Source organism: Patiria miniata, unplaced genomic scaffold (assembly GCF_015706575.1).
Source record: "Patiria miniata isolate m_02_andy unplaced genomic scaffold, ASM1570657v1 HiC_scaffold_29, whole genome shotgun sequence".
Taxonomy (NCBI): Eukaryota; Metazoa; Echinodermata; class Asteroidea; order Valvatida; family Asterinidae; genus Patiria; species Patiria miniata.
In genome coordinates this window covers 3,322,464-3,344,186 of record NW_024037068.1, presented here as the reverse complement: position 1 = coordinate 3,344,186, position 21,723 = coordinate 3,322,464, and the positions used below count along the sequence as shown (strand labels likewise).

Genomic DNA, 21,723 nt, shown 5'->3' with positions numbered 1-21,723 from the left:
AAGTATAGACCAATCAACAAACGCTGGGGAAAAAAGGCCAATCAGTCCGCCAATCACGCAATCAACCACACAGCAAGATGGCCGACCTATTTACACAAACTAGCTAACCAGTCCCCCTGGTCCGAATCAGTAACTTGGTCGAGCAGCGAAGCCACCTGCAAAGCGAATTGAACGGAGACTACGCGCCGATCAGAGACAAAGCTACGAGATTTCGGCTAGCCTTGATTGCAAGGCTGTGTGTTGTGCTGTATCAGCATGCGGGCATCGCTGGTCACGCGTTTGCGTTGTTTGCGCAGAGCAAAATTGGCGCTCATTTACTGATTGTGCTTTCGCTTTTCGATAACGCAACTGCATAGAATCAAACGCAGATATGCAAGTAAAGCCGTGCAAAAGCCGTAAAAGAAAAAGAAGTTTTCCATAGGTTTGTGCACAAACATGGATGCGTCCAGTATAGCAGGCATCACATTGTACATCGAGTCAGCGCTCTAGTAATTAAAACATGTAGCTCAATGGCCGGGATTTGCATGGAGGCAGTGCGTGTGCGCGTACAATATTACACTGTGTAAGCACAGTATACATTTTTTGTACACTGCGGGCCTTGCACGTGTAACGGATCGGGGTTTCGGCCGGCGGCCAAATCAAGGTGGTCTTTAGGTCTTGTGTCCGAAAGCTACCGAAGTAGCTGACAGCTAGCCAGCAATTCAACTGACCAAAACTTAAAAAACTGTATCACTGTGCGTTTGTTTTTACTAATCAAGGGGGAATTAAAGCTAAACATCGTGCGTGTTTAATCAACTCCGCAAATGGTGAAGGAAAGAAACCACTCCGCCAAGCACGTAAGGCTTATGGGAATCCTAAAGACCATGTGACTTTTTTTAAAATATAAAACTGGATGTTGCGGTCACGTGATGCCGATTTTCAGCAAACGGTTCTCTTCTGCAATGCTGCCGGCATGACGTCACAGGGTACGTGGTCTATCTTTAAAGGTTCTGACGGTCATCCCCTACAGGTTCCTATATAGGATCCCATACCGATTGGCCTTTACCAAGTAGGACCACCCGTACGATCCTATATGATGTGACGACAAACCTATAGAACACTTTTTAGGATTCCTGAAAGACTATTTTGTAAACAGCCATCAAACGGTCCTACCATGCTACCTCGCCTACCAGCCTTGGCCATACTGCAGAAACACTGTTCATTGCTCTACGAAGCACCCAACCAAGAACGCAGGAAGCTGAACAGGACAGACACTCAGACTTCAAACAGACGGACAGCCTATAATCAACCCCTCAGGCCCTTCACACCTCCAGTAAATAGCCACCTACCACCTAGGAAGACAGTCATGGTCATTACCCATGCACCCTGACCCGACTTGATCCCCAAGTCTTTGGTATTGTTTGGAGTTGAACTACAATAACACGCCGCGCATTAAGTGGGACTACCCAAGGCTTTACTCGTGGCGTAAGAATAAATTCCACGCCACACACCTGTCAAAGTGTAGACTTCCACAGGTGTCGATGTTCTCTACGGGAGGGGGACTCAAAATTCCAACTGATATTCTGTTTGTCGGTCATTATAGTTTGTGCTTAATGTGCTAGTCGTCTTTGTACCTGCCGTATAGTCTTTTGTAAAATCTCTTCTGGTCCTAGTCACTTTATGCACAAAGCAAGGAAGACCCGCAACAATGTATCACCTACAAACCTCGATGTTTGTTTAAAGGTCGGCCTGATTGGGTTGTCTGTGTATAGAGCAAAGTAAGGTTAATTATGGCACCAATACTAGTGCAAGTTTCACATTTTGTTCCTCGGTTCTATAACGTCCATCCTCGTGTTTGTTTGGCTAGTTGTTGATTTTAAACTATCCATGCTTGAGGGAATTGTCAGGGCAGCCAGAAGCGGGGACGTCCAAGACGAATCTGGATGGACATCAAAGAATGGACTGGACGGATGACAGAGGACCTCGTATAAGACCCGCGGAAAATCGAGCTGGTTGGAGACATAATGGTCATTCGATTGTGCTGGATCGCTCCCATGGCCGCTTGGCTCCGGGCCGGGACTCCTGAGAAGTGCATGCCAATTATATTCTTTGTTCACGGTGTCCCGCCGATACAACCTTGCAATCCAGACTTTAGATAATTATTATCAAATGAGCTAAGTTTTTTTTCAGTCAGAACAATACTAAGCATGAAGCTGGGCCAAAAGAGCACAACATTCTATTCAATTATTGATTCAGACTAGCTATTCACTGGAAGTCTGTCAAACATCTGGTCTACACCATGGGCGGATTTAGTCCATTGGCGTTATTAGGTAATCCTATACGACAGCACTGCCCAGCATAATAGGTATACGAAGAGGAAACCAGGATTGACCGTCTGGTAGTAGCAAAAATCTCACTACATTTTTTTCTCTCAAAAAGTTATACATTGTCAACGCTTGAATTGTATGTATTACTTGTCTAAAACGTCCAGTATCAAGTAAAAAACAAACCGCAGACACTGACGTTTCTGAGTAACGAGCACGCGGGGTGCCAATTTTATCACATTCTTTCCCGAGTTAGCCCAAAATATTTGCCGTGTGGGCCAATAATAACTGCTCTCCCGCCGATATCCGGACTAAAAAAAAATCAAATAGCAATAGCGATCCGCCGAGTGGCAAGGTGCTTCAGGTTGAGTCAAATTCTACCACCTAGCTCCCCAAATTAGAGCAGGATTTTGTTTGAAAAAGAAATCCGGAACACATCGGTTTAACAGAGGATCTAATGGGTTCCCACGGCTTTTGCCTGGCCTCGATATTATTTTTTTCGGTAAGAAGATATTTTTAGGTATTAACTGGGTAACATTTTCTTGAGGAGTGCTTTTGTGAGTTCCCCGCAGAGGGGATCATAAAGTGGCGTGTCTGGAGCGGTACAGGACGAACAGAACAACCTGCTGGGGCTCGCAGATTTGTGCTTTCTATTTGTTTTTTATTCATTTATTTGATGTCGGTAGCGAGCAGAGCGTGACAAGCACATTAATCTACTGTAACCTTGTTATTTATGGTTGCTATAGTAACGTCACATTCACCTGTTGATTCTACAGTTCGTTTCTATTTTTAGCCGCTTGCGCGTTTTAGAGAATACCGTATCGATTGGACACGAATTGGTGTTCAGTACGATGCATACTCGGACACTTGACTACGTGTACAATTATGCCTGTATTAATATTAGTGGCGTACTGTGGGTGGAGGGGGTCGGGAATGCCTTTTGAAAACCATCCATTACCCCAGCACATTTTCTTTGCCAACCCCTCCACGTGCTTAGATTTGAAAATGACCATTTCACTGTTAAACAAAAACAAACTAGAAAGCACTCAGAGAGCGCACACCTCCGCCAAGGCTAAACAATTTCCCGCCATTACATACAGCACCAATGTGGTTTCTAGAACAAATCTTGAAACTTAAACATTTTACATGTATATGCCTGTACTGGTCTACCTTTCCTCTCCCCATTGTATAAAATGGTCTAGTCCATTGACCTGTGTGGTTAGATTAGGTGTGTGATAAGGCATACAGAGTCACCTGGTCAGTGTCACACAGGGTGAAAGTTTTCCATATGATTAAAGAAAATTTCTTTAAATTCTGCATTTAGACTCTAATCCGGATCACTTCCAAAATCTAATCGATTTTAATTGTACTAAGGACCACCCCTAAAAAAAATCATGAAAATCCATTCATATTGAGTTATCCTTTTCACAGACAAACCAACGCCGATGACTGGCGGAGGTAAAAAAACAACACCACACACACCCCCACACCCAGACAAATGTGTGTGCCCCCTCCAGAAAACAAGGTCCCTCCCCCTGCAAATCGGACTCTAGCGGGCACGTCATTGATAAATATGTACTCGTTGATTACGTTACAACATATGTACACCATGTACATGTACATGTAGTTCGCGCAAATATCAGTACAAAATGAACAAAATGATGAGTAGGAATTCCCTGATTTTTTTCCCGAGGGTTCGAGAAATACTTATGTATTCTTAATGGGTTTGAGAACAAGTACGAGTACTTTGTTATGAACAGGTATGGACTAAAACAAAACGTATTTGACTGTTAAGTTCACCTAATGACTTTGCTATGTAGTTAAGGTGGGCGCAGACATCCGGGAAGTTTTTACATTGGCTTATCTAGCTCCCTGACCTATGTTCTTGAAACTCAATGGTTCTTGAATCTGGAGTGCTGAATGGTAAACACATAGCAACCGATGAAAATTAGTGTGCAAATGAATAGATGTTTCCATCGGATGTCGTCACCCGCCCCTATCTATAGTGCACATTGGGGCCGAATGACAGACTGCTACAGATTATATCTAACATAAATTATCGTAAGTAAATCTACCAGCAGTATAAAGCTTTGTCTTTTTCTTTGTTTTTTTGTTGTTGCTTATATAGGACCTTGGACCGGTGTTTCTGGACGTGATGACCGAACAACTTGGGGACAAGTTTACGCCAAAGGCCAAAGAGGCCTGGGGTTTGGCCTACACCTTCATGTGCAAGGTCATCTTGGGCGCCATGGACGAATGCGAGGGCCAGGGCGCGAAATGATGCCCACGCGAGATCTCGTTTTTGAACAGACGTGATTCAAGTCGTTAGTCGGTACGGGAATTGGGTTTATAGCACGACAGTAACATGGAATTGCATGAGCTCCATGATGAAAGGTGATAATACACAAAATGTACCAGTTCTAAGCGCCGTTTTATACCTCACCTGATCACGAATGCGACTAGAAATTTTGACATCACCAAGTGAGGCGTTCATCTACAGAGGACAAAATATACTTTACCATTACACTTTTCACAGCGGTTTGCCTCGCATTCTTAAATCGCGTTGAGCAGAAACCGGGCTTAAAACCTGTACAACTTAGACGATAGAACTGGCAGGAAAGTACTTAATTCAACCACTAAGGACTTGAATCACGTCCAGATATTCCCGGATTAATTCTTATCAGTAATTCTGTGGGCGCCCTACCCATCACTAATATGCAATTCGCAAACTTTGGGATATACTGGTTTCCCGTGGAAACGAAATCAAGACTTAGGGCCTATGATATAGCGAGACTTTTCGGTTTACTAGACTAGTATGTTAACATATTCTACGGAAGCCTGACGGTACCACTGGGCAGGGTGAATATTTTAAGATGGTAAGTATATGTGGCGGCAGCCAGACAGTAATTGGGTGGCCGCCAGATTTGCCCAGATAACGCAAAAAATGAACATGTATATTCAGCTCAATGCTCAATCTGTATCCTGGAGGTATCATCCGGCTTCGGTACAATAGTCTGCATACTACACCTTTTATGAAAATTAATTTAATACCGTTGTATTTGTATTGGAAAATATCGGTGGATCAAAGTAATGAATTATATCAATTCTCCGATGGGGAAAATTGATAGAGTTTTTAAAAAAGGAATTCTTTATCATCAAAGGAACTTTAAAGAGAAAAGAAATAGATGAGTGATTAGCAATATAAAAGTTTCAACAATGGTATACAATGAAAACCAAATTGGCCTACCCCATTGGAAATCCTGTATCTACATGTCATGCATACAATGGAAATTGGTTCCTTGAGCTAACCTACGTCTTCACGACGGTACTTTAATCTAAGCCATGTCTTATTGGTAACTGTAAATTGGGAACATCATTCCGGCTTTTTTGATGGGTTTTAAAAAATCGTTCCCGCTCATTAGCACAATTTCATGAAATCTGGCGAAGTGGCATGGTTGACAAGTTAGTTCCAGATGTGGGAATGTGACAAATACAGTTTCTCTGTCATAGTAAAACATAGAAGGTATACAACATAACCTCAAACTTTGGTACGGGTACGTGTCAGGTACACACAGGTAAAGTTGACGAAATTCTGGTTAAATGAGGGAAACATCAAACTCCACGTTTGTCTAAACAAAATGACAAACATTAATGACTGCACTTGTCTGCATGTTCATCCTTGATACCGACAGAGGGCGCTTTGCTATAGCGACGAAAAGCATGGAGTACCCAAGCCAATTCTCAAAACAAAAAGCACTTTTTATACGGCGATTTCACTGAAATCTATGTAGATGATAGAGTTGTTTTGTAATGGTAAAACTTATATAATCACTTTGATAACGTGTGGATTTACAAAAATAATATGGATAACTAATGCGGTGTAGTCTGTAATTTGCTATTTTGTTTATACGCAATCATAACTATTCCAAGTTGGCGACTGTACTCGTTTGTAGATACACAGTAGTAATGATATTTAGGCACGTCAGTGGAGTTGATGTCGTAGAGGAGGGTATATTGTGTTATATTTGATTTAATATCCAATACAAGCGAATTTTATCAAACACTAGTATCTGTGTTAGTTGTAAATAAAATATAAATCTAATGGGGATTTGGGGATCCATGAGTCTTTTCCAAAACGTTATTTTCTATTCGTATATTCGTTATCAATTCCAGCTTTTAAAGCTTCATTGTAAATAAAGCAGTAGGCTTGTACTAATTTTCCTGGAAATAATAATGAAATGCACGGTTTACTTATATATAGGCCTATGTCGAAAATAGTCAGTTTTTTTTCAATATAAGTGTCCAACCAACTTGATATTAGTTTGGTGCAATCCAACGACCGGTCTAATATTTGTTTCAAGGCTCTTAAAATCAAAAATAAGTTGTTATAACTTATAACCCTAAACATACCTCTGTTATGTATTTATAAATGACAGTTTTTGTAACAAAAACAAAATTGTGAGAAGACGACGCAAAAAAAGCGTCCAGTAAACCAGTCATACAGAAAATATCAAACTATATAATTCCCCGATTTTTGTTTTAAAAAATTGATTGGGTAGCCGGTGACATATAAAATCTCTTTCGGATCAACAAACATATCGTCTTTTTCTTATAGTTTTGGGTTTGGGTTAAAATTTTCATTTTTTAAATTTTGTAAACTGGTTGTGTGCATATTATTTTTAAAAGTAGTTACCTTTTTAGAGAGTCATTTTCTTTGGCTCTGAGCTCGTATTGATAGCCAGTGTTGTAGTAGAGCCTTCTTTTCCGAGTTCAACAAATCCACCGATTTCTGAATAAGGTTATCTATCAAGAATAGGCCTGAGACCTAATGACGTCACGCTTTGTTTACATGTGCGCTTTTCTATGTGGTTGACGGTCCCTACTTCGTCTGGCGCCCCGACTTCGCTCCCATAGGAAAGCGCATATGTAAACAATGCGATTACGTCATTAGGTCTTAGGTTTATTCAACCTCATTACTAAAGCTGTGCTGACTGAGTAGGAGACGAGTGTTTGGACTCACAACTAAGAAATGTGCAAAACGCTCGCCAAAAGGACTCGGATTCAAGCCCCAGATACTCGGGCAAAACTACCTTTTGGGGTGAAATTCCTATTACTATACCAAAACTATAAATTCATAAGCAAGAGCTAAATTCTTTACTGGTCCATTGGCAATTACCACTTGCTATTTACCAAAGGCACACGCGAGGATTCGCGTGCAGGGTAAATACTCATCCGCAGCCGACTACTACGCATGCGCTTTACTAAGAAATCGTAGAACTATCCCAACATATATACAGCAAGGTTTTTGTTTTACCACGATATACTGATAAGTATTACTCGACGAAATGTTGGTGAATTTATGTGAGGCTTATATTAAAACCAATGTAACATGGTTTGGTTTGGTGGATATTCAAAACTATCCAACCTCCAACCATGTTAAATTTGTACATTAGCTCCTCTCGGTACATTATATTTCAGTGCATTTGCCGATCTCAGCAAAGAACCTGACTACAGCACTGTTACATATAGCATTAAGTTCCGTAAAAACCTCAAGAATACTACAATATAATTATGTAAATTATAGAAAACTAGATATAAAGGTTATTTTATTGTGCCTAGTGGCTGTATATTAAATCTCGGTATGGGGTTGGTGGAGGGGTTTCGTTAAAGTCAAAACATGTCATTAAAATTGTATGTGGTTTCGATACTGTTATACCATTCAAGTAGGAAATAAAGTATGGAGTATAATATCCATTATCGATAAGCTACAACGAATGGCCTATGACCTCTTAGTACTTATTTTGCAAGATAAGCATTGTCTATGGGCCCATTATAAACTTGGGTATGTCACGGGTATCGCAAGGAAGAAAAAGGATCATTAGGCTAGCGCCTATACGTCATTACAGAAAATTTGCAAAGTCCGTGTACATGTCTCAAGTCTGAGCATCTACGGATACAACCCAGTAAATCGGGCTGTTTGGGTGCTAAACGTAGTTCTGATTCTGGTCACACATGTTCCTTTGGAAGCGCAACATTTGAAACGCGCGTTGCGCGTTTCGTAAAAATACACACACGTGTACCTACCAGAACTGTCTTGACATCATGGGACATAGAAGTTGGGGGCAACTCTTCGTCCATAGAAGGAACATTATTTAAGGCTGGAATGCGTATGCGAATGCCACAAAATATTCGCCACGTCAGATGTGAACAACCGGTTTTCCCCCATCTTTTCTCAGGAGCAATGGACATTAGGTTAGTTTCCTTTCAACCAGACCTTTGGAATAGGATAATCTAAAACATGAAAGATTTCAGGACGAGCCCCTTTAACGCGTCACTTACATATTTGATAGAGGGCGCTGTAGCACAAGGTAACAAACAAAAGCACTGCACCTCCAAAATGGCTGCCATTAACAATCGGGCTATTTTAAAGAAGACACAGCATCCACTTGTCCTAGATCGTATTGCAAGCTAAAGTATACACTGAAAGATTATAAAATAAGGACGTTCCTAGGTACATGTAATCACTTCACAGACCTGTTTTTTTTTTAGAACATTTGGAGGAAAACGAGCTCCATTTAACCACCTTTTGTGGAAATGTTCACTTAAAACAAGAGGGGAATTTCGCACAGAATATTGAGAATAAAAATATTTGACACTGATAAACCAGTCAAAATGACAATAATACCCTTCCTTCTAACCAGAAATGTCCGTTTATTGAACACAAATCATTTGTGCTGAGGAGGCCAATTTTAGTATTATATACATGTATGAACATTGAACAATGAAAGCAGAAAGTTTACTCTGCAATTTATTTTAAGGTAAGGGAGGTCATTATAAAAACACAAAAATGCAGGGGCATAACAATAGTACAATACAGATTACACATGCTTTAAAGGTCAAAACAGTTTCCATGACTACCAAAATAAAAGAGGAATTAAATGAAATCACAAAATTCTTTCAGATTATCTGCAAAATGTAAGCGATTAAGGCAATAAGAATGAGTAGTACATGTATCAGAAGAGACAAGTGTACATTAAATTTAACAACATATAAGCTGGAATGAGATACACATACTTCCATCACATTAATGATTTTGTTTTTGGCCATTGTGAAGTTATGGGGCCCTCTTTCGTTTTAGTGAAGTTATGGGCCCTCTTTCAGTTTAGTGAAGTTATGGGGCCCTCTTTCGTTTTAGTCCCAGGTATGTTTTTTTCATTCCAAAATGACTTCTGTAACCTTACACAATCTTCATTTACCTCTTATGACCATATTCATATTATTTGAACAGTAAAAAGAATGTGACTTTCTGTCCCATTTTCCAGTTGATGTCATGCAAATCAATGCTTTTGCCATAGGAATGGGGCCAGTAACTTTGTCATAGGAATGGGGCCAGTAACTTTACAAGTGCCGTTTTTTCTTCCATTTTGTCCACATTTATACAGAAATCTAGATTACTGTTGTTCAGATTTTAATGGCAAGACCTCACCATGCTATTCAAAAAGACTCCTATGCCTGATAATCCATTACAGAGAAGGTGCACAACCTTCCATTTGAAATTTCTCATCAAATTTTCACCACTTTGTGCACAGCCGAGTAGTAACTCCATTTACGTTCTGATATCAAGGGAAGGCTAAAAAACGGTAACAGAAACCAAACAAACTGGTACATCTCAAAGGTTTAATTAAGTCAGTGATATTTTTAATGGAAGGAATTACCACATCACAAGATACAAACATTAAAATGGAACAAGTAAAGGCTTTTGCCACTTATTTTTTACAATTCATCTATTTTTTGTTGGGGGAGGGGGCTTTATTGTGTTTTTTTTAGAGGAATCTAAAAGGCTGTCATTTACAAATAGAGCAACAAAACTGTTTTACACTAACCAGAATGCGAATATTCAGAGCTCAACTTTAAAAAAGAAAGAAATATTGACCATTAATTTTTTTTATTTACATCTGTATTATTTTTTTGAATAAGAAAAAAAGAGGTTGCCCTTCTTGCTAGCTAGGATTGGAAAAGAATGTTCAGTGAACCGAAAATCAAATGTATGTATAGAAAATTAGGAGCCGAAAATAGGAAATGTCAAGCCCAATTCAATTTTGCATGAGGTAGGATTGGAGAATGACTAGGAGTTAACTTCACACAAATACTATTAAACTCCTGTTTTTTTTGTCTATGCAGCAGAGCCTTTATTGAAAGCTTCTCTGTACCGCAATGAACATTTTTGATCAGAAGTTCAAATAAAAATTGGCTCCCGACTTTACAGACGAGAACAAGACATGTGAGAATATTAATTTCTTTCAAGGGCTATCACCTCTTTCTCCCTCTTCCATTAAGGTGTTGTCTTTAGGCGGAGGGCTATCCACTCCGTTTTGAGAAACAGCTTCGGGGCTTTCCACTGCTGGTTGGGGAACATCCTCGGCTCCTGGACTCTTGTCTTGAGCCGATTCCTCTTCGTTGGTCGGTTCTGGTGGTGCTGGCGAGGACTCGGCCTTTTCCGACTTGGAGTGCGACTTTCTCTCACGGGAATCAGACCGGGAACGTCGGCTGCGCCTTTCCTCATCTCTGTCCCGCGACGAGCGTCGGCGGTCGCGGGATCGAGAGCGAGATTTGCGACGATGGTCACGAGAACGGGAGCGTGAGCGAGAACGGCGGCGGCGTTCCCGAGAGCGTGATCTGCGACGGCGGTCCCGGGAGCGAGATCCGCGACGACGGTCTCGGTCGCGAGAGCTGCGGCGTCTGTCTCGGGAGCGTGATCGTGACCTTAGTGACAAAAGCAAAAAAGTGAAGAAACTGAGTGACCGTTTGCATTTGTCCGCGATGGAATTACATAAGAAGTCAACATCGACCGAGTGCAAAACTATGTGTGCAGCGATCAAAAGACAAACTACATTTGTGCACCTTCTCTGTTGTGCGCCCATTTACACTCAAAGAAGCTACAGGGTTGCACACATTTAGATGAAAATTTATCACGCCCATTACCCACTGTATTGCATGTAAAAAACCCCAGAAGCTAACATGTAAAGTATCCCTTTTTGGCTGTTGCAAGAAATGAAAACAGCGCCATCTACAGTTTCTACACAGATTCTTTAACCATTCTGTTGATTACTGTTTCAACCTTCGACTTTTAATTGTGCAATTTGCCAACCACATCAGACAATTTGTGTTCTCACAACTGTTCAACTTCGCTCGTTCCCCTCACTGAACCTTAAGTCACTGGAGCACCCGAAACTGTCCGATCCTCGTCCGATTGATTCTTCGGTGAATAAACACAATGTAGTACAGGTGCTAATGGGTTTACTCCCATTACATACAAAATCAGTTGGACCTAGCCAAACTGTTTGTCATATCAGAATTTTGAATAATTTTACCGTTGGAATCAAGGATTTATGTTCGCTACACCCAGAATTCAGCTGTAACCCACTTTGTATATAAGCAAGAGTTAACTGTAATTGAACTAAGTGCCATCACTCACCTGCGACGGCGTTCTCTGGATCGTGACCTGGAGCGTTTCCTTGAGCGAGACCGTGAGCGTCGTCTGGTTGATCGGGAACCGGAACGTGAACGAGACCTCCTCCTGTCAAGAGGCAACAAGATACAAGAAATGAAATTATGTAAGGCAAATCAAAAGTTGTTGATAAAAGTCCCCTATCACCGACGCAGCTTTGCTGCACTTGCCAGGGACTGTCTGCACATTTTGGACATAATCTGAATCCAGCCCTTGACCAAGTCCGCACGGTTTAAACAAAACTTGAAAATTCAACTCTCTGGCTTTGTACAAAGCCAAACAAGGGAATCTTGGGGGGGGGGGGAGGAGAGGAATACAGATGAATGAACTGTTTTTGTTTCTGACCTGCGTTCCCTACGTTCCTTCTCTCGCTCCTTCTCTCTGTCCAGACGTTCCTGTTCCTGGGCCTTCCTCCGTTCGGCTCGCTCAGCTTCGTAGGCTTCCTTCTTCTCAGCAACTCGGGTCTGGTTTTGGCAAGATAACAAAAGATGAAAGATCATACATGCTGCTGGTATGCTTTTTGGAGGATTATCAGTTTAAAAAGTCTTTACTTGGACACAAATTACACAAAAACATGCATTTCAGACGACCTCTTCTATCGTTTGCATTCGAGGAAGGGTATCGACAGATTCCGCAATCCTTTGAACTGATCATCCCCAAATAACTTGTAGGACTTATGATTTACTTGTGACTTGACTTGTGAATAAGGTTGTGATTTGCTTGGAATGGAATTGTGATGGTCTCAACGACAACACTGGTACCCCTCGTGATTATGCATGAGGAATGGGGAAAAAACTCACTCTCAAGTCCTGCAGTTTTTCTCGGATCTCGATGAAGCCCAGGTGGAGTTTGCCGCCGAAGTGATCGGCCAGTCTGCGATCGTTGTCCTGCAGTCCCAGGTAGGCCGAGCAGACCTCGCAGACCCGCAGCTTCTGCTGCTGATAGGTGGATGCCGGCATTGAGTTCTTGTACTCCTCCTGTGGGCCGAATGAAAACAGAGTTGAAATGACTGGTTGCCCTTTGGGCAGGGCACGTGCAGATAAAAAAGAGGGTGGGGGAAGGAGAAACCAAAGTGCTCTCTACAATTTTCTGCTTTCAAATGTTAAGCCATATGCACCGTTTTTTATTTCCAATTCATTCACCTTCCTTAAACCCTCAGCCTCATAAAAAAATGTTTTTGTGGGGCCCACACTTGACACTAGGAGGGGTTGTTCATAATGGAATCCTGTAGCAATACTTATGTACATGTGTACGTACGCGTGCCTTTCTGCCGTAACTGTCAGGTTTTTATAACAAGCTTAAATAATAAATTCAATTTATGGGCGGCTTGGAAGTTACATATCTTTTTTCAATTTTTTTTCACAATTATAAGAAGTTTCTTGTTCCGCACCAAAATCAAGATGGAGGGGGGGGGGGGGGGAGAGAGTACTGATCCCACAATTCAATGCAACATGACACAATAAATGTTAAAATTAATGTTTTTTTCCCCACTTGCATTGTAACATCAAGTTTCCCATGTCTGCTAGTACACATAAGATGTCAATCAACAAAATCAGCCTCACCTCTGCCTCAAACTTTTTCTTCTTGATTTCTTCCACCTCGGCCATGATCTTCATAGACTCCTCCACGTCTCCCTTCTCTCCCATGGCTTCGGCATCAGCCAGCTTCTTGCCAATCTCCTCGGCCAGGAGATGGACGCGATTTGCCTGCCAAGACATTAGGATCAAGATGGGAGGGGAAAAAAGTGTTAAAAAGAGGGCACAAGTAGGCAGTGTGATCCAGGCGACTGTGGAATAATCTCAAGCCACTGGCTTAGCACTGAGTGTAAATGTCAGTCCCCTTCACCTTTTAACGTTATAAAATGTTATCTCGTAAATGCCCAGTTTAAACTTCTTCAAAATGCTTCATTTCGTTTTGTCCTGAGGAGGTATAAAGAGTATTTAACAATTGTTTTTTTGTCCAATTTTAACCCTCTGTGGTGACACTTGCTGCTGTTGAGTAAGTTGTATTAATTTTATTAGAAGCAGCAGCTATTTATTTTGTATTTTCATAAACAAAGTATCAACTGACATTTGCGATCAGTACCGCGCTCAGTGCCCTTACAACGCATGTTACTTTTCAGTCGCCCGGACCATTCACTACAAATTATTAACACACACTGGTTTACATTTTCTTGGGGGACACTATCAAATTGACTTCTCCCGACCTTGCATATATTGTCTCATTACTGAGTTAAACATTTTTTTCTTGTTAAAAGCACGGACAACCTGTGTTTTAAAAAAAAAAAAATTTAAATTCTATTCCAAATCCAGACTAGAAATTCACAGAAGATTTATGATGTCAACTGTATCCTTTTGTGACCTTTATCGCACAAAGCTGCCCAGGAAATTGTTGCATCAAGAAAATTTTTCCATCAAAATTTCTGCCAACTTTCCTGATGTTTTTTGTTTTCCCTGCTATGGTGGACCCAATACACGGGGCTGTTCGATTCGGGCATTTGAAATTCAACACTTCAACATAAACAAATTTCAGCTCAGCAACTTTGCTTCAACTTTTAATAGTCACTATAGCTACTGCGAAACTAGGCAAGACCAGTTCGAGAGCAATGCTCTTCACATGAGACCACAGGGTGATAGTTAATACAATATAGTCACACAACATCATCATTCATCATCAGGACAACAATTATTTGGTGTTTGTTTTGTTTGGGTTTTTGACTTACAAACTCCTCTTATAAATCCCTCCAATTTAACCCAATCGGCTGCTTAGCAAGAGGGCTGTTGGCATGGGGTTGCATCTGTCCAAGGAGAGAATGATGGCAATATTGAGAGTCATGTACGGGAGGCGAAGACAAAAAAAAGGGTGGGTGGGTTTTTGGTGTGAACGATGGCACTGCTCCACTACTTCTGTTCTCTTCATACGTTAGTCTGGTTCCCTGTCCCCATTGTCCTTCGGACTTCAAATATGGGGACAGGTAGCTAGCAGTGAATCCTGAATACATTACGAGGCTTTTCTCCTAATGTACGCAAATTATATGCATGACATGCATAGGTCCGAAACCCGCCTCCTGATATGAATTCAAAATCACAAGGGCAATGTTTGCGCGCAACCAGCCTATTGCAAAATGGTAACAGGTCACACGAATGTGCAATTTCCGAGTTGATGAGCTTCCATTTTTGCTGGATTCGAAAGTGTCTCTGGCAAATATCAATAACGAGAGGGGCATCATTGTTCAGCATTTAAAACCTCTTCAGTTGAAATGCTTGAAAGTTGCCTTCATGGCCACACTGGCAATTTTGCGTACTTTTTGTGGTAAATACAAGAGTCAATTTTATTTTAAACCATGTGTTCAAATTTCGTCCATGCGCAAAACTGAATAGTGATTCAAAAATAAACAATCATGCTGTTCGTGCGCAGAGGTCATCAAATCAATGGATTTAAATGGGAGCTAGCTACCGGTCCCCATATTTTTAAGGGGGGCCGGGAAACAGTCTACGTGTAGGCATTAAAAAATCGCACATAAATGGATTTGGTTTTAAGCTGACAGGACTCTCAATAGAAACAAGGTACATAGTGTATGAAAAAATGCAATGAATACATTTTGTCGTTAGCTACTTTCTGATTGACTCTCTGTAAACTGCAACAACACAAAACCAGGAACATGTGGCTTTTTCGTGCACATTATTCGTAGCTATTATTTTTTTTATTCAGAAAGCACTTATCACGATGTGAAGTCATTGTTTTGACAAAAACATGATAAAAAGTGCTTGCACTCACAGACATTTGTTTTGGGGCAAGAGAATCATTTGTCTTTTTTTTTTAACTGGGTTACAATTTCTTGATGAGAATATTGCCAAAATAGTTTGTTTTAAAAACTAGACTTGCAATTCTACAAACATGAACATAGAGTAAGTACCTTGGAATTCACTTCTTGGCTGAGAGACTCTTGGGTCTCGGCCAGTCGTTTCTTGGCAATCTCTGTGCGGTGATCACACTCAGCAATGAAGACACTCAACTGCTGCATAGCCTAAAAACAAACGTCGGCAATTATAAAGGAAAAACATGTTGGAATGGGAGATGTGCATTTTTAAACTGTACATACTGTATATCTAGTAGTTCCCCAGGACTACCCTGCTAAATCCAACACAGTCCGACGGTTACTCATATGAGTTTCCTGCTCAATCCAACACAGTCCCACACAACCAAAGTTGCCAAGTTGTTGGGTACCTGAACATGTAAAAAGATTGGTGTCCTCAATCCAACAGAATCCAACTGCGCCTTATTTTCTGTTTGCTGCTGGATCCAACAGAGTCCAACTTGGTGTTATTTACCGGTACCCAACAGAATCTGAATCTAATTTTTTTCAGTTGCCTGCTGAATCCAACAAGAAGTTAACTGCTCAATCCAACAGGACCCAACAAAACAGTAAAATAGTTGGATCTTGTTGGATTGAGCAGGGTTAGGGTGGACTTTTTTGTTGCTTAAATACAGAGAGTCTTTTAGCTCCTTGCAATAAAAAAAAACCCCAACAAAACAAGCTAATATCCACTGTGCGTCCACGTAAAACCATTGGCGGAAAAGTCAGAATACCATCAACTAAAGTCACTCCACTTGAAACTGCAACAAGCTTGAGTTTGAAAGACCAAAAAGATTCTCAGATGCCATTTTTACTCCTATATGGCTACCATGAGTAGTAGGCACACATCACCCACGACTGTTTCTGCAACAAGCTCATAAGGGGAACTTAAATCAAAACAAGCGTCAAAACAAAAAAGCTACTTACATCCACATCATAGCCGTATTCCCTATTTTGGGAGGCGCTTTCATAGTCAGCACGCAGCGCTGGGTCGTGAACCTTGTTGCAAGCACCCAGGTCCATTCTCTGTACAATAAAGAAAGAAAAAATGAAAATAATCAGTGAAGCTGTTGCTGTCTAATATGATGATAATATACGTAGCTGAGCTGTCAATCTTGTAAGGCTATTCACTTGTCACTAGAAACTACACAACTAGATATATATTCAATGGTCTTGTACTTAAAGGGGAGACTTCACAAAAATGCTGATAAACAGTTGACGATGATTAGCAAATTTTGGAAGAGATATCAAAATAGTTAGTCATTGCAAAATTTTGATAGCACTCTCGTTCATCTCAGTGGCTCACTGCAATCTAAAGATGAGGAAATAATCGATGGAACTTTAACCCTAACCCCCTAGCCCTGCGTCTGAAAATGCGTTCAGCCTCAATCCGCCAAAATCCTCCTCTTCTTCAAACACCATTCAGCCTCAATCCTCCAAAATCAACCGATACTGAAAGTCCATGTGCCCTCAATCCTCCACAATCCTCCAAATTGTAAGTTGTATTTAGCCTCAATCCTCCAAAAATCCTCCAAAACCGCCGTAGGACCTTGGAGGATGGAGGACGGTTAGTGTTAATCCCATGTAACTGCTTTAGGGCACGTGTGGTCTAGCGGTGGAGCACAGGATTCGTGATCGAGAGGTTGTGGGTTCAAGCCCCACCGTGGCCATGCGTGTTGTGCCCTTGAGTAAGGCCAGGAATGTGATTGGACAAAAATGAAAAATCCACGAACTTCGGTTGACATGTAATATACACGTACATGTACATGTACATGTATTATTGTACATGTACTTGTATAGATGTACATGTATACATATGCATGCACGTATGTCCATATATAGGCCTAGGGCATGTACATTTTATGTACTGTAATTTCTGTAATGTTAGCAAATTTTGTCGCTTCAGTAAAGAAAACAAATGGGGGAAAAATTAAGAAAAAACGTCTGGTCATTAAATAATATAATCCATGTGATTGATTCATAAAGGCTTTTTCTGTGTGTGATGTTATTACTTTTGCATGTTGCAGAGAGAAACGATTCACACAAAACAATATGAACGGTGCTGAAAAAGTTTAATCTTACTTTAATTTAAACTCCAGTCCCAGGCTTCCAAAACATTTTTGAAATTTTGTGTTGGTGGTGGCTATTTTTCAAAGCACTACTGCAGCTCAAACTGATTTCCATCCACAGTGACACTTTATTACCAGTTCTTCCAGCCATACTCTTGAATTCCTTGACAAAATCGCGGCAATATTGACACCAATGTGTTTGCGAATTGCTAGCACACGATCGTCACTGCACAGTACATGCACAATAACCCCACACATCCACACGCGATACAAACACGAGGTGCTGCAAACCCATTGAAAATTATTTGTAGTCTGGTCCTCAAGTACTCCACTGCGCATACTGCATTAATGTCTATTAGGTTCTTGACCGCACTGCATTAGACTTGTCAGCAGTCCATCCATTATCGTAAATTAGAGCCTATATTTCGCCAGAAGTTTTTGGGCGATATTATTACGGAAACAGAAAACGTTAAAAATCCGGAATCCGCACAAAAAATCCGCAGACGTTAGATTAAAAATCCGGAAAAATCCGGAAAAATCACACCCCTGAAGGCACTTTACCTCAATTACTCCTCTCAACCCAGGTGTTAAATGGGTACCGGCATTGTTCAATGCTAAGAAGGTAACAGACTCGCTGTGGCGATCCCCCCACAGCAGCATACGAGTCTGGCCCAATCGCTAATGAAAGAGAGATGGGCACTCCGTTCCTGTGAACACAGGTTCGTCCCCTTTACCCTTTACCTTTACTGCTCCCAATAGTTTTAGGTTGACATGCATGAATCATTCCTGAAACTATTAAATGAGCCAAAAAACCCACAAACACAAACAAACAAACACATCAACATACCGTGCCTTCCAGGATATCATGAGGGCAAGCGTTGAGCAGGAACGCACGGCAGACCCGTGGACTCTCAAAGCTGACATGGTTGATGGCTTCCTCCTCACCTGTCACACACAAAACAAAAACACCATAGGAATGACACAGGGATCCAGACCTAGGCTTTTGAACGCAAACTGTGTAGGCGCATAAACAGAAATTGTCTCCTGACAAATAACTATGCACATTTTTTCGAGGTCTCAGATTTTTGAGTAAAAGACTGGAGTAAATTCTAGTTTCCACATAATATGCTCGTTATGAATTATTTCAATTCATCTTTGATTTTATAGGGTTTCAACTTTCCAACATTTTAAAACGTTGACAGTATTTGATATCTACATTTTCAGATATTTTTCAAATGAGTTGAACTCATCTCAAAACTCCAAAGAACTGATAGATAACATTCAGTGATCCTATCAAAGATACTCAAATTGTCGTTTCAGCTTGTAGGAAAGCTGTTCAAATAATTGGTTAATAACATGTAGATGTTGCAAAGAAGCTACAGTCTAGCTGACGATGTTGTCACAACTCACAACAGAGCACTCTCCGTAATCCATGATTACATTGTACAATGAAAATATTGTTTAATACACACGGAAAGTGTAGGAAAAGCAGTGGATTTTCTGGCTAATCTCTCTGGACGGATAACGCTACAAGCTGTCCTTTGGCAGACCTGACGCACGGAAGATGACGCTTTTTTAGCCACCTGGCATAATAAATTCACAAGGTTAAAGAACGTAGAGAGCAGCGCAATGCACACGGTAAGCTTACCCTCTTACCAGTGCTTTGTCTTTCTGCTTTATTTGATAATGTACTCCTAAGTTCTCACAATATTCTACAGCAAATGACTTCCCAATTTAAATTACAATACGTTTCCAATTATTAAATTCTGTGAATCTCAATTTTAAAGTGTGTATCGAATTACACCAATTTTATAGAAAACAAATAAATTCCACTGCATAATTTACCCAATTTGTATAAAAAGTTATTTTGTTATGAATGTGTTTAATTTATTTACGCACTTTACGAAAACATATTTGCTGGTCTATGACACTTGACTAAGTACTACATAAAATGAAAATTTACTTGTTCCAAAAGGGTTTCCTTCATGTAAACAGCATGTATTTCTTCAAGTTGAAGTTGTGCCATTAAACTTATTCAGCTTTCAAGTTTTTTTAGGGAAAAGAATAATTAGCACTAGAATTGAAATACCAAAGGTAACTACGTGTAGCTCAGACCTGGAAGACTTAACAATTACTCTAAAAAAGCACCAAAAAAACTGAACATTTGACTTGTTTGAAAAAGCACTTTGGAAGTATATCATTTTTTTTAATACCCTTTACTCTAAATCCCTAGACCAAGTAAAATAAATGACATTAAAATTTGAGGGTTCAGGACTGTTAGGGTTAAGCTTTAATTTTATATCAAGTTTTTTTTTATTGGCTTTATTGTGTCAATTGCCTTAGGTGGGGGAAGGTGATTTAATGAGGCTGACTAAATTTTATTCACTAGGTATGTATGTACACTATACATCATGAAGACTAAAAAGGAAGATTTCAACTTACCAATGTCCAAAGAACAAAGTATTTTCAGCCAGTAAGAACCAAAATTAACACATTCAGTTAAAATTTCTTCAATTTCATAATTTAAGATAATTCACTAGTTTAATTTTTTTTTCAAAAATACATGCATGTAACATATTAATCACTGAGATTAATTAGACTAGTAATATGTATTAAAAAAAATATTGATACATGTTCAACGTTGAAGTATTATTCAGATTTCATCCAAAAGTCGGTAACAAATCACTGTTTTGGAGTTGAGGTTACATGTAACTCCTCAACCTAAACGAGAACACATTTTAATATAACGAACAACTCACGGCAACTGCTTGTCGTAATAGAAGACACTTTCTTTTGATGCTGTCAAACATTGTGATCCTACAACAGACGGGCCAAAGAAAGCTGTAAATAAAAGGGTTTAGCTCCATTTTGTTGTCCTACTTATTTACAGTGTACTCTATTCTATCTAGAACAGTAAAATGCTATCAAAATCATGCAGTTTTGCTTGCTTTGTCTCAAAACATTTTTTTTTTCCATCGGCCCTAAATACCAGAAAGGCAGTTTCCACATATAAACTGCATGACTTTTCACATTCATTGCCGTGACATTTTGACGGAGCCATTTTTTGCAATTTTTACGTTGATGATCAAAATAAATCAGCTTGCTAAGCAGGACTGCAAAAAGCGCAAAAAAAAAATCTCATGAATTTTCAAATTCTATCTGGAAAGAGAGAATGCACACTGATGCAAATGTTGATTTTTATAAACAAATTTCTTCTGCACTTTTATAATCAATGGCCAAGCCTTACTGCTGCCTTTTAATCAGTAATTGGGCACGAATTCGCAAATGGGTTTTCTACATGGCCCAACTTAGAATTGAACAGAAGAAGAGAAACGTTGAAACTACGGAATGTTGGCATGGTTGGGTCACAAATAAAACAATGAATTTATCCTTCTTCCTACAATCTTACCATTCCTGGTTGTTCCCATAAGCTCGTCGAGCATTTTACGCATCTGCTCCTGGGCAGACATGTTTATTTTGGTTCCGGTAAACTATCAAATATTTTGAGTAAAATTCTGTTTTACGGAGAAAAAAAACACCACACCACCACCTTTACGCAGTTAGCTTGATCTCGTGACGTCATGGAAAATATCAAGGGTACACACGCCTAGATAAATCTTGTGCAAAATGTTGCTCGTCACTTTTTTGATTTATTGATTGGAAACAATTAAAATATAAATCATATTTAGTATAAATTGCATTATCGAAACATTTTTGGTGATATTTAATCATACATAATCTGTTTTCCTTCCTCCATGCACAGATGTTTCTGCATGAGTAGCTCCAGCTCCGCGCAGAATAGCGTGGTTGGCTGCCTTGTTCCTAATGTTACCATTATAATGAACAACGTAGTAAATTTGCTGTACGAAGTGGTGCCAGTCTTTATCGGGGAACCACTCCCAGAAAAAAACTTTATCGTCGTCACGGGGAACTTTTAAGTTTTATTGACCTCACCGGTCCCCAACGCTTTTAAACTTTTTCAAAATA

General features: G+C 40.1%; 2 protein-coding genes across 6 annotated transcripts in view; one reads left to right on the top strand and one right to left on the bottom strand.

Moving 5' to 3' along the window:
* LOC119736059 (cytoglobin-1-like) overlaps positions 1-8,078 on the top strand; it is a 40,901-nt gene extending 32,823 nt beyond the window's left edge. For all 3 annotated transcript variants that reach the window (XM_038210068.1, XM_038210069.1, XM_038210067.1), the window contains one exon: positions 4,432-8,078. In XM_038210068.1, the coding sequence (XP_038065996.1) occupies positions 4,432-4,584 (153 nt within the window). In that variant the 3' untranslated portion in view covers positions 4,585-8,078. The remainder of the gene's footprint in view (positions 1-4,431) is intronic.
* A 907-nt stretch (positions 8,079-8,985) lies between these two features.
* LOC119735669 (putative RNA-binding protein Luc7-like 1) lies at positions 8,986-21,304 on the bottom strand. Of its 3 annotated transcripts, none has more exons than XM_038209478.1 (10): positions 21,146-21,296; positions 20,496-20,577; positions 18,584-18,681; positions 16,595-16,693; positions 15,728-15,838; positions 13,374-13,517; positions 12,612-12,788; positions 12,157-12,275; positions 11,779-11,880; positions 8,986-11,066 (listed from the first exon to the last, which is right to left on the bottom strand). In XM_038209478.1, the coding sequence occupies exons 4-10, from the start codon at positions 16,688-16,690 to the stop codon at positions 10,604-10,606; spliced, it is 1,212 nt and encodes a 403-aa protein (XP_038065406.1). In that variant the 5' UTR covers positions 16,691-16,693; positions 18,584-18,681; positions 20,496-20,577; positions 21,146-21,296; the 3' UTR covers positions 8,986-10,603. The 3 variants fall into 3 exon arrangements, with proteins under 3 accessions (XP_038065406.1, XP_038065405.1, XP_038065404.1); XM_038209477.1 differs by having other exon boundaries at positions 20,496-20,553; XM_038209476.1 differs by lacking the exon at positions 20,496-20,577 and having other exon boundaries at positions 21,146-21,304.
* Positions 21,305-21,723: the final 419 nt, after the last annotated feature.

Excerpts from the sequence above, each read along its gene's own strand:
- LOC119735669 (XM_038209476.1), bottom strand. The coding sequence starts at position 21,206 with ATGTCTGCCCAGGAGCAGATGCGTAAAATGCTCGACGAGCTTATGGGA. Across the intron at positions 15,839-16,594 it reads AATACGGCTATGATGTGGAT|GCTATGCAGCAGTTGAGTGT; the intron begins GTAAGTAGCTTT and ends GTTTGTTTTTAG. Across the intron at positions 11,881-12,156 it reads AAGGAACGTAGGGAACGCAG|GAGGAGGTCTCGTTCACGTT; the intron begins GTCAGAAACAAA and ends GCCTCTTGACAG.